Source organism: Petaurus breviceps, unplaced genomic scaffold, assembly GCF_028583685.1.
Source record: "Petaurus breviceps papuanus isolate PSGF00001 unplaced genomic scaffold, PetGlider_PUasm1.0 90865, whole genome shotgun sequence".
In the NCBI taxonomy this organism is placed as follows: Eukaryota; Metazoa; Chordata; class Mammalia; order Diprotodontia; family Petauridae; genus Petaurus; species Petaurus breviceps.
In genome coordinates this window covers 13,983,032-13,997,294 of record NW_027187367.1, presented here as the reverse complement: position 1 = coordinate 13,997,294, position 14,263 = coordinate 13,983,032, and the positions used below count along the sequence as shown (strand labels likewise).

At 37.1% G+C, this 14,263-nt stretch overlaps 1 protein-coding gene across 4 annotated transcripts in view; it reads left to right on the top strand.

The window, feature by feature from the left end:
• BTBD9 (BTB domain containing 9) overlaps positions 1–14,263 on the top strand; it is a 503,538-nt gene that overhangs the window by 392,743 nt on the left and 96,532 nt on the right. For all 4 annotated transcript variants that reach the window (XM_069073607.1, XM_069073606.1, XM_069073605.1 and 1 more), the window contains one exon: positions 4,253–4,360. In XM_069073607.1, coding sequence (XP_068929708.1) covers positions 4,253–4,360 — 108 coding nt within the window. The remainder of the gene's footprint in view (positions 1–4,252; positions 4,361–14,263) is intronic.

Sequence of the window (14,263 nt, the reverse complement as noted above, 5' to 3'; positions counted from 1 at the left end):
CTCTCTCTCTCTCTCTCTCTCTCTCTCTCTCTCTCTCTCTCTCTCCAAATCTACGTCACCAACTCCTCCCAGTTCAGGACTTTCTTTTCACATCAACAAGCCCATCCCACAGGTGGGATTAACAAACTCTGGGTTTTAACACAATCAATTTGAAAACCAAGCCAATACAGGGGAATCTCCACATTCCATTACTATTACAGATGTCATTGGCATAAGGAATTTGCAATAAGGAAATTCCTTCTACCAGTGCATATCAGGACCTCATCTACAAGTTAAGATTATAGAGAGTTGCTTAGGACATTGAAAGTGTAAGTGACTTATGCATGGTCATAAAGCCATTATGTCATAAGAAGCCTGCTCTCTGCCACATCATGGCTTCATCTCATAAACTAAAAATAAGTAGCATTCATAGATAGATAGATTCATACCATTTTTGATCTGGAAGAAATCATCTAATTTAAAGTTTTGCTTAGAATGGAAAAGACAGTGATAATTAACAACAGAAAGAAAAACAGGAGAGGTACCACAGTATTCAGTTCAGTCATTCAGTTGTGTCTAATATTGTGACTCTATGGGTTTTCTTGGCAGAGATACATTAGGGTGGTTTGCCATTTCCTTCTCCAGTTAAGGCAAACAAAATTTAAGTTGTGTGTGTGTGTGTGTGTGTGTGTGAGCAAGATTGAGCTTGAACCCAGGTCTTTATTACTCCAAGGCCAGCTTTCTATGCATCATAGCATATCACCTCTGCAGGGAGGTCACAGGGTAACACAGCTAATAAGTGTCTGAGGCTAGATTTGAACTCAGATCTTCCTGACTCCAGACCCAGCACTCTTCCTACTAAACTGCCTCCACAATATTGGAGAAGGGTAAGTTTTCAGAAAAGGAAGAACACAGTTTGCAAACTATATGCCAGCAAGCTTGACAAGTCTATTTCTAGAAAAAATTCTAGAATGTATCATTAAATTGATAATTGGTATACATCTAGAAAGGGAAGAGCTGATTACAGTGAGCTGCACTGGCTTTATCAAGAGCAAATCTTGAGAGACTAACCTCTTTTCCTTTTTCAATAGAATTGTAAAATTAATAGATGAGGGTAATGATGTGGATATAACTTAATCAATGGAATCAGAACTTGTTGGAAGGCCAGAATCAAAGAGTAGTTATTTATGGTTTAATGGTAGGAGGTCTCCAGTATCCAGTATCCAAGGATAGTTATTTGGCCCTGTGCTGTTTAGTGTCTTTATCAATGCCTAGATGATATACTCCTCAGATTTGCAGATAACACCAAGTTGGTAGGGGAAGCTAGCAGAGTGGGTAACAGAATTGGAATACAAAAGGATCCTGACAAGCAAAAACTTGAACTGAATCTAAATAAGATGAAATTCAATAAAGATAGAGGCTAGTCTTGCATTTGGTTAAGCAAAAATAATCAGCTTCTTAAGTACAACTTGGGGAAAGCCTAGATATAGCAATTGTTCTGAAAAAGATCTGGGTGATTTGATGGGCTTCAAGCTCAGTATGAATCAGCAATTTGTCAAAACCAGCAAAAAAAAAATGATATCCTCTTGTAATGTGTTAAAAGGAACAGGGCTTCTAAGAATAAGGAGCTGAGGTCCTGCTGCATCCTATACCCTCATCAGACCTCTTCTATTAGGTTCTGAGGGCCTTGGTTTAAAAAGGATATTCATCATCTGGAGAACAAAGGAAAGCAGTGAGAGTGATGAAGGGCCTTGAATCCATGTCATATGAAAATTGTTTGAAAAATATGGGCATGTTTCAGTTGGAGAAGAGAAAGACTCAGGGAAGAGTGGATCACTGTCTTCATATGTTTATAGGATGTCAAGTAGAGGAGGTATTAGATGTGCTCTGTTTGACGTCAGAGGACAAAACCATGACCATGTAGCACCAGTGCAATATTTACAGTGCCCACGATCACGATAAAGACCATGACTATAAGTATCACATGACATTCAATCACAAAATACAACCAAACTCTCCAGATAGAGGATATAACTGAAGCATTTATTTAGACACCAGAAAACCCAATCCCAAAACCAGTAACCTGATTCCATCATAGTACCAAAGATATTCAGAATCCATATAACGCTGAGAGCCATAGCATTCTTCAGCCTTCCCACAAACCAATACAAGATCAATATTTACTCATAAACCTCTCTCTCCTTGCCTGAGCTCCTCTCTCCCCCACCATCTGGCTAGCTCTGACCACCAGCTTCCTGTGGGTTCTGCTGCACCCTTCAAATTTCTTCCATCATAGGCTCCATGTGATTACATTCAGCCTATTGGGGGCAGAGTTTATTTTCAAAGCAAGGGAGGTCTTCAAACTCCCCCCTAGGTCTATTAAGGGGCAGGGAAGATCTTCATATTCCCATTCCCATTACAGCAACATGTGGAGATTTTATATAAAGAGGCAGGTTTAGGTTCAGTATCAGAAAATTCCCTGATAATTCCAGCTGTAGAAAAGAAGAATGGGATGTCTAAAGGGGCTATGACTCCAAGGTGGTCAGCCACTCGGATATGTGGTATTGGGAAAGATTGAAGGCAAAAGGCAAAGGGAACAGCAGAGGTTGAGATGGATAGTGAATGTCATGGAAACAACAAACATGAACTTGGACAGGCTTCAAGAGAGAGTGGAGGATGGTGGGCCTGGTGTGCTATGGACTCTAGGGTCCCAAAGAGTCATACATGATTAAATGACTGAACAAAGAGTCCTTTGATAGTTGAGTTAGACTAGACAGTTGCTGAGGTACCTCAAACTCTTATGATGTTCTAATTTACAGAAAAGGAAGATGTAACCAGAGAACTAAGTTCATGTCACCATTTAGTGGAATAACCAGGACTAAAAAAATAGAACCGAGGTCTTCTGACTCTTGGACAGTTCTCTTTGTATTACAGATCCATAATGGGCTATTAAGGGAAAGCAACATAAGAGTGATGTCAAGAACCAGCTTGCTTTTGAATAGATCCCTGGGACATGTTCTTTTGCAGTTGTCAGATACAGAACACAAGTTTGGATGGAAATGTCAGATTCAGAATGATAGTTTGAATGGATTATAGGTTTCACCCTGAATAGCATTCTTAATCTGTGGAAAAATAGTTAATGCCAAAGTTTTTGTATACTCAGCCTCCCAATGAACAGGACTTGATTTCTTTTTTTTTTTTTAAACCAGAAATTGGCTTTGGGACCATGTTTGCAAAGGCTTGCCAAAGACTCGAGTTTAGGTAAAACCTTATGGGTGAAGAAGAGTTGGGAAGACCATGGTAAAAAATCATCCTAAATGTCACAAAATAGAAGGCAAGAGCCTATGATGACCATTATTCGTTTTCAGTTTTTGTTTTTTGTTCTTTTTCTTATCTCTAGGATCACTTAAATTTTCCCTTCTGGGTATTTGGGATGAAGGCCTAAGAGTCACAGAGGGTCAGTCAGGTCTGATTTCATCCATATATTCACCTGACTTACCACCTAGAGATGAGAAATTCAGAATTGCAGGACACCTAAGAATAAGGTGTTCCCTCTGACCCTCTTTGCCATCTGTTCTCGGAGTATCCATTTTGCTTCCATGGATTGTTGTAAGGTTAACAGTTACTAATGAGACCCGTTTTCTCACACTGGTTCATCCCTATTCCCTCTATACTTTTTGGGGGGACTGCCCTTCGTTTTCCCCTGGCTATTTATTTTCTAAGTGTCTTATCCTGGTAGTGTGATAGGGAAGAATGGGTCTCTGTAAATATGGCTTTGTCCATGACTAAAGCCTCCTGAAAGCAGCCAGATCAAGAAGACACTGGTTTCATGAACATCCCCCTGACTTCCTTTGTATTTTTTTTTTAAATGTGTTATTGACAATTTATACCACAGGCATTTCCCAGTAATCCTCACCTCTGCCTTAGGTTCCTTCTTTATCCCTTCTTTTTTTTATTAAAAAAACAAAAAACAGTTAAGCAAAACCAGTTGACAAAATGACTATTTCTAGAAGCCTATAGAACATGCTGTATATATAGACTACCAGCTCTGTGGAGAGGAGAGAAGTAGATTTCATCAACTGCCCGTTACATCTAATTTTTGAGGTCTGTTAGTATTTGGCTCGGTTTTGTTTTTTTAAAGTTACGTTGTTGGAGTTGTGTCTGTTGTCCTCACATTTCTACTTTCTTCACTGCCTCAGTTCACACAAGTTTTCTACTTTCCCTCTGTTCTAATAATGTCTTGATATCTAATAATGCTCTCCTCTCTATTCAGGTTATTACTTTGGGACTGCGATGATCGAAGCTACAGCTATTACATTGAAGTTTCCACCAATCAACAGCAGTGGACCATGGTGGCAGACAAAACCAAATTGCCCTGCAAGTAAGTTATATTCTTACAGGTATTCATCCAAAAGAAAAATATAGTCTCTTCTATGCAGTTAGGAAGTTCCAATTACTCAACATTACAAGAATTAACAAATTAAAAAAGATGACCCAACTAGTTTGTCTTTCCCTGGCTAAATATTTGTTTGATTTTATTAAGTCTGTTTTCTTATTTAGAGGAATTTGTTATAATGGTGCCCATACTTAGGGAACTAATTCCAGGACCTTGCTGTACTTTCATATTGATTCCTAGGTTAGTGAGGGTCCTTTAATTGTTCACATCAGCTCTGTGCTTATTTAGGGCCTGTGTCACCTTGTAAACCACAGAGATACCCTGTAACTTAAAGAGGTCCCTAGTTGATACCAACAAGCCTATAGAAAGCTTAAAAAGCTAAATAGCGACATTTGATACTCATGACATCAGGGCTCCTCTTGATGATTAAAGTTGAACTTTTCACTGTAGACAAAGGTAATTAGAATGATTGTAGTAGATTTTGAATGGCCCAGAACTGCCGCTTTAGAAAAATTTTCCACACTTTTGCTGAATTGGCATGGTTTTCTGGGAGGCTTTGTCTCCCCATTTATGAAATAGAACTTTGTAAAGTGCTAAATGCAGAATTCACCTAGAAGCAACCCTCAACAGCTCTTGAGTATATGTGTATATGTATTTACATATGTGTGTGTATGTATACCTCCATAGTGATTTAGACAGCTTTTGTCACTGAAGTAATTTTATGTAAATATCAACAAACTGCTTTGGGAAGGTGACTCTAAGCCATAGGAGTTCTTAACCTGGGATTTGTGAACTTGTTGGGGCTTTTTTTTTTTAACATGTAAATAACTATATTTCAATGTAATTGGTTTCTTTTGTAATCCTATGTATTTTATGCATTTAAAAACTTGATTCTAAGAAGGGATCCATAAACTTTAGCAGATTGCCAAAGAGGTCCATGCCTCAAAAAAAGTTGAGTCCCTGCCCTGGGGAGTCAGTTCCACCTAAGCCTTCAGAAGGAAATTTCCCTTTTCTGTTACTGAAGGTTTAATTTTATTAAGAACATAGGCTTTGTTTTTTGTGGGGAGTGGTCCCCATTCAGTAAACATTTAAGGAGGGAGAGATCACTTCTATTTCCAGGGATCTGAGGGCACATCATAGAAAAAAAATGATACCTAAACTGGGCCTTGCCAGAAAGAAAGGATTAGAATAGTTTCATTAGATCAGAGATGAGATATTACCAGGGTGGAGGTTGTGGGGATAGAGAGAAGATGGGGTGGTTCCAGTTGTGTGGGATATTATGGTCACCGAGGCACAAGAGAACAGCATAAATCTGAGTAAAGGCTAGCTGTTCAGTTTGAATGAAAAGCATTTCCATAGACCAAGGCTTAAAATCCTACCACCAATTAACCTCCCATTTTGCTAGTTACATTTCTTATTTTACAAAACAATATTATAGCCCCAACATAATAGCTTAAGGACATCTGCTCATTATTGCCTAGAAGCATGGGCCCTCAATCTTTTCACAGATATATACTAGATTGTAGTCTCTTCAAGGGCAGGGATCTGATCTTCTCTTTTTATTTCCCTATTATAGGACTCCACATATTATTTGAGTTCATTAAGGGCTTGTACAGTGACTAAGAGCATATAATGTTTTTGCATTTGATTTAAAGGATTTTGTTTTTGTTTCTTGATTTGGAAAGCAGCTCATTTATTAGATTGCCTGGCAGTAGTTCTGCATTAAGTTGTCGTCATCTTTTTTCTTCTTTATTTTTCCTCCCTTACTTGGTAGCTTTGAATAATTTATATGTTTTTAACTTTTTTGTTCTTTAGCACTAAAGCAATAAGTGTTTTACAGATTAATAAATAAATAATACATGAGAAGAGCAAGAGTAATAACAGAAAAGCAACTGGCTATTAACACACTAAAAATCACTGGAACTGGAGCATATCATTTTGTGATTACAGGCATAACCTGAATTCATCATGCTTCCCATTTTCTAGTTAGTTCCTGAAAAATGTGGTAGAAGATATGTAGATGATAATATAAGACAGTTTTTATATTTTAACAAAGATATCCTAGAGCAGACCTCAAGAGATCAACTGATTAGCTTTGAAAATTGTGGGCTGTCCTTCATTGAAAATAAAGTACATGAGTTGTGCTTTAAATGGAATTTTATAGGCTCTCAAAAGACCTTCCTGTCAGTTCCTTTGCATCTCTGAAGTATTGCACCTAGCTGGGTCCAACTAAAAGGTTTTCTAGATTCTCCTCAAATAAGTCCCGACTAAACTTATGAACCCTTAAAATGAATGCAATGTCCTACTAAAAGGTCTCATTGATGTACAAGTGTGGTGGGCATTGCAGGTTACATTATGCCAGTATTCTAGAGCAGCCCCATATGCTAAATATTGAGCTTTTTGGTCCCCTGGGACATCGCCTTTCCTTCAATATTCAGTCTGTTTTATTCCTTTTCTTTTTTGTTGTTGGCATGTGTCCAGGGCTTCTTAAACTTGTTCTACTCTCAACCCTTCAGCTCTTCTTAAACTGTGGGTCACAACATCTTATAGGGTTGAGACCCACAGTTTAAAAAGTGCTAAATTCCAGACAACTTTTCCTTATGACAAGTAGTTACACTGCTTTTTTCTGCCAAAGTGTACCCCCCAACACTTGGTCATCTTCATCTGTTTAATTTTTAACCATTTGTTTAGTTTGTCTTAGTCACATTAAATTCTGTCTTCCATGCATTAGTGATCTTATGAGTCCAAGACTTGAACACTATTAAAAGTTTTAGTTAAAGATAATAAGAACCTAAAATTCAGTGTTAATTGTGATTTTTTAAATTATGGAATCTGAATCTATTGTCTGGACCACTGAGTATTGTACATTTTTTTTTAGACTCCTTCAAATTTTCCTCCAAACCAAATCTGTTATTTCAGTCCACTAAGTTCATCATCTAAACTGTTCTGGTTAAAAGGTTCTTCTGTAGTTCTTGATTTTGTTGTTGATTTGTTAAAGATATTTTGTTGCTGATTAAAGGTAACTCTTAAAGTCAACTCTAAAAGGATTTGTTACTGATTTTTAAAAAGACATTTGTCCTTGCCATTATTTAAGGAGTACAGATTAACAGATTGGCATTATTTACATACCATCTCCAGCCAACTAGAAAAATTAAAGAAGTGTTCAATTGATCCAGCAGCTTAGTGTCCTTGAGCTCCCATACACTGTCGTCACCCACCAACCAACCAGTTACAGTGAAAAAACAGGTTGTTTCATCAGAGTAGGCACTCAAATGGTGTTCTCCATGTACTCATTATAGTCAGACTCCTGAGAGCTAGATTACAGTTGTGGGACTATCTCCTTTGTTTTTGCCACAAACTCCTGCTTCTCTGTTTTTAGTTATTATTGGGCTTATAGACCTGCCTGATTTAATGAATCATACTTTTTCTTGGAGATAACATCTATTCCATTGTCTGTTTCTACAGCATCCTAATTTTAGAAAGGTTTCCCTCATATACAAATCATGATTCCTAGGAGGTGAAGGTATAGCTAGTTTACATGCCATTTGGAAAAGACTTCAAAGAGAAGGGTGTCTTGAGGATGACTGCATTCTAAAACCATCCCACACCGCTAAGATCTTTCTTCTAAAATGTCATTCAGTTTGTCCTGGGTGGGCCTGACATGCCTCTCTGGTATCCAGGACTCTGAAACTTGAGCACTATCTTTCTTTGAAATTTCAGAACAAGGAGTCAATTTTCTTGTTTTAAGTGCTGCAGGGACTGAGGACAGTGGGATAAATTAAAGGTGGAGAGTTACAGCCTCAGTAAATTCCTTCAAAGTGCAGCAATATTGGAAAAGGGAACATTTAAACCTAAGCAATTTACTTTGCCTACAATTTTCTACATCCCCTTCTTTGCCATTCTCAGCTATAAGGTTAAGAAAGCCTTTTCTTCCCGACTCCATTTCTTAAGACTATTTGATCCTCAGAACGACTAAGGTCTTCAGTTTGTAACATGAGGTCATTGCGGAATGTGTTGGGGGGGCTGGCAAGGTGGAAATGAAAATGGAAATGGAAAAAAGTAGTCACTTATTTACCTGGTGATATTTAAAGAGAGATTTTAATGGAACGGGGCTCTTTAACATTGACACTTTACCTAGGTGCCCAGGGTTCCTTTTCAGTGATATTTTAATCTTCAGAGTAAGATAATGGTCTTGTAATGCCAGATACTGTACTGAAGAATCATTTTCTCCTTAGAAACTGCAGTAAAAGGCAGTGCAAGTTCTCCCTAGACTACCTCTTCATGCAAAAGACAGAACTGGGAGGTAGAGCATGGGGGATAGTTATTTATGAGGTTTGAAGAGAGTCTTTGCTTGCTCCCTGTCATCTGGAAGTGGGAGCCAATTAATAGACTCTGGTTGTGTAATTGTCACTTTTAAAATGCTGGATGGAGGTTCTGTTTTTCTCTTTCCAGTTTTAATTCCGTTTTTCTCTACACGATATGACAGTAATGAAAAAAACAGTCGTGTTCTGTTCTTTTATTAAAAGGGGAGAAATGGGCAAACATTTGTGATGTTTGCCAGAGTTTTAGGACTTGAAAAATAAAGAACCATGTACTTGTTAGAAGAATCTGCTGACAACAAACCCTAAAATTCAGAAGGAAAATATAAAGCACAGGTCTGGTAATAGTGACATTTCCAAGTTAATGATAAAATAACACTTGACCAAAACTACTGAGTCTGCCTTCTGAGAGCCAGATCTGTTGCCAAGCCCTGTTTATAAGCATTTGCTTGTTCCTTATCACACTATACCACTTGGCCATTGTTAACTTGGCTCGGGTTTGGAGGGACTCGATATATAGTTTACTTAAAATATGGCCTCCCTAAAGTTCCTCTTTTCTCTAGTCATATCTGAATGTTCAAAATGGATTTTTTTTTTGGTGGGCTTAAAGATTTGAGCTTATTAAAAACATTAAGTTTTACTCCTTTGGCAGAAGATGGGGATGGGGGGGGGATGTTCATGAAGAAGAGACCCAACATTACATAGATTATCAGACTTTTTCTAATGTATTAATCAAATTTGCATATATCAGTATGATTAAAACAATATAGAGTGTGGTTTGTCTAGGCAGGTTTTCTGGATTAATGAGTCTTTAAGCCCAGCAACCTGATAGACAGAAGTTTTGGAGTCAAAGAATCACTAGACTTTCTTCACAAAAGTTGCCACCAAACTTGAGATCAAAATATCATGTAAGACTAACTTCAGAGAGACAACTTATGTACTCTCAGTGCCTATTGAAGCACATTTTCTTCCTCTTTATTTTTCTTGCTTGTTTTTTTTTAATGCAACATGGCTAATGTCAAAATATATTTTGCATTATTCCAAATGTATAATGAGTGTTATATTTCTTGCCTTCTCAGTAAGTAGGAGAGAGAATTTGGAACTGAAAATAAAAGTCAAATAAAAGGTCGTATATGAAATATATGTCAGAAAGAGTATTGCCCTACAATGGAGGGGCAAGGTATAATAATCATTGACAATTAAACTACTTATTGTGTGTCCTTGCATGTGAATCACCTTGTACATTGTTAAAGATTACTATTACTGCTTCTGCAGCACCTACAGGATGTTACATTGTCTAGCCTATTAGCTGTGTGGTAATTCATAGTCAAAATAGTAACATTAAAAGTGACAATAAATAGTAGACTCTAGATCACCCAGCCTTATTAGCCAATTTGTGGAATTTCTATTCTTCTTTTTCCTCCCTCTTCCTTCCTCATACTTGCTATTAAAAAAAACAATCATTGCCATATTTGCTAGGCCATTTTCTTTCCCCAAAAGGGGAAAGAAGTAAAATTCAAGTCCTTCAGTTTTTCCCTTGCCAGCAACTCTAGTAAAAACAAAGAAGTTTCTTAGGAAGTTGAAATGATTTTCCAAAATGAGAATTATCTGTGGATTTTAAATTTTCATGATCTTTCTGTCACCTGTCAGCATGAATAATATGGAGTTATATATGAAATATATTTTTCCTGAGTTCCAACCAGATTCTTAAAAACATATTTTTCCTGAAATTGACATTTTCTTTTCATGTCTGTTTGAAACAAAGTGTAATCAAATTTCACTGTGGTATTATAAATTATGTACCGAGTATCAGTAATAAACATTTCCTGCTAGGTTTTATAGTATAGTTTCAAAGGGGTGACCATCTGGAATTGCGTACATTTACCAGCTGCTTTTGAGAAAGTAGTTGGACATTTCCCGCTAACACACCTTTCACCTCTTTACTTAGACTCGTAAAACAGTGCAGTGCAGCCTCACAAAGAACGCTGTTAACCTATATGTACAGGAAGAATTGTCAAACACTGATTTTCTACAGGGGTTTAGAATTCTTGGTACAATAGGGACATGAAATCGATGATTTTTTTCAGTTTGCCTAACTTCAGGCCCTCCCAGGAGATGATGACTTTTTTTCTCTAGTAAGGAGATTTGGGGGGTGGCTAGGTGGCCTGAAGTCAGGAGGACCTGAGTTCAATTTCGGCCTCAGACACTCAATACTTACTAGCTATGTGACCTTGGGCAAATCACTTAACCCCAATTGCCCTACCTTTCCCCCTCCATAAAGCAAAAAAAATAAAAATAAAAAAAGAGAGAGAGAGATTTGGGCCTCATTCTCCATATGAGTAAAAGATAGGTTAGGGATATTAATTGGTCTCTAAGATTATTTCCTCTTCCAACATTTCTAGATTGTTAGATTTTTAAATATCCCTTATTTCCTATCTTGCAATCTGTGGCCTAGACAGAGGAAAATGTGATGCTTCTAATCTGCGTTTTGGTTGAATGGACATTACTTGTATATATTGGTCTTCTCCATATTCTTAGATGACTTATTGAATCCTCCAGAAGATTGTAAACACTTAAGTGTTGGAGTTAAAAGATACATATTCTTTTCTCTGAGATATTTAAGGCAGAGGAAACTCAAGATATGTTTCTTTTAAGTATCTTCTATGTATCTTGGACATTTTTTCCTTAATAAAATCACAATCAACACTGCCAAATTCTAAACTTGTACAAATGCAACATTAAGTACCTTGTATCATAGCTTCTTCCTAATTTAAGGTGCTTTTATAGATTAAAATGTGTGGCCCTAGAAGCCACATAGGTATAAATATATTGCTCCAAGAGAGCAGGGTACCATGCCTTGCACATGTTTTCAGAACTGGCTAGAAAATCATGGGGGCTCAAAGAATGTTAACCAGTAAGGTTCTCAGGAAGGAATTCTATGTACTGTGCATATATAATCACATAAATTCATTTTTGCACTTCTTGTTAGATTTTTGCATTTGTTACTTTCACATTTGCATGAATATGATGTTCTTACATTAATGCTAATTAACTCTCCAGATTTGCAAGGAGATAAGAGATGGCAGGGCACAGATTGCTCTAAACCCATCTGATCCTGGGATAGAAAACTGAGTGCTGTTCTAAGGTGTGGTTTTCTTCATTTGTCTCATCTTCTCTTTTCCCTTATTAATATTATCACTTGGTTAGAGTATAATATCTAACAGTTGGGAGTCCACTAGCAAGGTGTTTAAAGTTATTCCAGTCTACCTAGTCTAGATTCAAGGAGTTGAGATGTAATAAATGAAAAAAATTCAAGTTTTTATAGGAATACAACAGATTAGGAGATAACCACAACTGCCTAAATTCCCAACTTTGTAATATTCAATAGCATATTAGGAGTTTGGCTCACCGTGACTGGGGATAGCCCAGAACTGAGTGACCCATCCTCCTCTTGTATAAACAAGAAAGATCTAATAGAAAATTATAGTCTGGTGACTAGTCCTTTGACTTGAAACAGAACTTTGTCACCATATTAAAATTCTTCCCTTAATCCCCGACCATTTCCTCTGCCCCCAAACCAGAGTAGTTCTTCTATCAATAAATTCCCCTATACCTCCCCATCCCTAGTAATATTCTTCTCTATCACTTCATTGTTCTTATAAGGATGATAGGTATAACCATTTCATAGAGGAGTAAGTGTGTTTAGATATGACCCTGGTCTTCCTGAAGCAGGAAGGTCTTCCTTATAATCCTATTAAAACATCTGTCTGCCACACAAGTGGTACTTCCCAAAACCTCATCTTTCCCAGAACTAACCATTGTGTTTTCCAATTGGAGCACAAATTGTATCTCAGCAAATCTGGACTAGAGCCATTTTGAGTAAATTAGTTGAAAAAAAAAATTGATGAAAACACTCAAAAACCAGATGTTCCTTATGAGTGGAGTTGGTATTGATGGATGACTAAATTCTATTTATTCTTCTTCCAGATAAGCCCAGGGATGTTTGAGCGTCCCATTGAGCTTAGAAGTACTTCATGGACATAGTGGTATTTCAGTCAGCATTCAGCAAATCCAGTTCTTTTTTTTTTTCCTTTTGTGTTTGGAACAATAACCTCGCTCATAGGAGCCTTATAGAATTGAATGTGTTTTGTTATACTCCTGTAGTGATACTCTGACTGCCCTCTCTGATGATAAAATAAGAGTGATGTTGAGTTTCTAATGAGCACTTGGAGTTTTTGTAAACTGTGTAACACTATATAATAAGTAGTAATTTTCCACTTATCCTTGATAATAGGAGATTTTTACTTGTTTTTTTTATGGTAGTACAAAATGTTTTTTTCGGTCACTATGGTGCATTTTCAAAGAATTGTTTGGGTTTGGTTTTTGTTTGTTTGTTTTTTGCAAGACAGATCATTAAGTTGTTTCTAAAGTTTAAGTGTGTCCAAAATATTTAATGTCTAATCTTTCCTTAAAAATTAAAGTTAGAGGTGGCTAGGTAGCTCAGCGAACAGAGCACCAGCCCTGGAGTTAGGAGGACCTGAGTTCAAGTCGGCCTCAGACACTTAGCACAAAACTAGCCGTGTGACCTTGGGCAAGTCACTTAATCCCAATTGCCCTACTTTACCCCCTCCAAAAAGCAAATAAAAACAAAAAAAATAAAGTTAAAGTGGTTACTAATAATAAAATGAATATGTGTATATATTCTTAAGCCCTCTTTAACTGTCTTCTGATTATGCTTTTCCTCTAGGGATTAGGATCTTGAAACTTAGCCAAGTAGCTTGAATGGTAAAACTGCCAGGTCTCAAGTTATTGTTTTAAATTTCATACAAGAGATTATATCTTAAGTATAAAGTGAACTCACCCTGTAGAAGACTAACATGGAAGGAAGATAATACTGCAGTAGGGCAGTCTCTCTTATTTGTCCTGAGTGAATAAGACCAGGAAGGATTATTGTTCTGATTTTTAAATTTTAATTTTAAAGTGTTCTTAGTACAGAAATAGATACAAGCTATTACATAACCATCTTCCCTGTATCTTTCAATCTTTTTTTTTAACTTTCCTGTAATATTTAGAACCTCATAAAATGCCATGTTTTTTATATAATAAATCCAGGATGTTTTCCTGTTAGGCTTCGTTCCCTCCTTTTCAGTGTATGCTTTGCATTATCTATTCATCCTTTTCTATCTGCCTGCTAGTAACCACTCACCCCTAAAAGTTTGAGCAAAGCCAGCAGCTACCCACAAGGTTGATTTTGTGATACCAGAAAAAGTCTTGTAAATCATGATGATGGGAGGTCTGGTACTTTCGTTACCACTACTTACTGTCATTTATCTGTCACAGAGTTGGCCTTCCTTAAGATTTCTTGCATGGCACTTTAATGCCTGTGACTTTTTAAAACTAGGATGTCAGTGAACAGCAGCAACCAATGTTCAGAAGTCACAAGCTGGCCCCTGCTACAAGACAGCTATGCCCTTTCAGTGAAAAGTTCAGATTTGTCCATCAAAATCATGACTTCATCTTCTGTTGTGCATTGAGTCCTGTTCAGAGACAAAAACAAAAGAAAAGACAA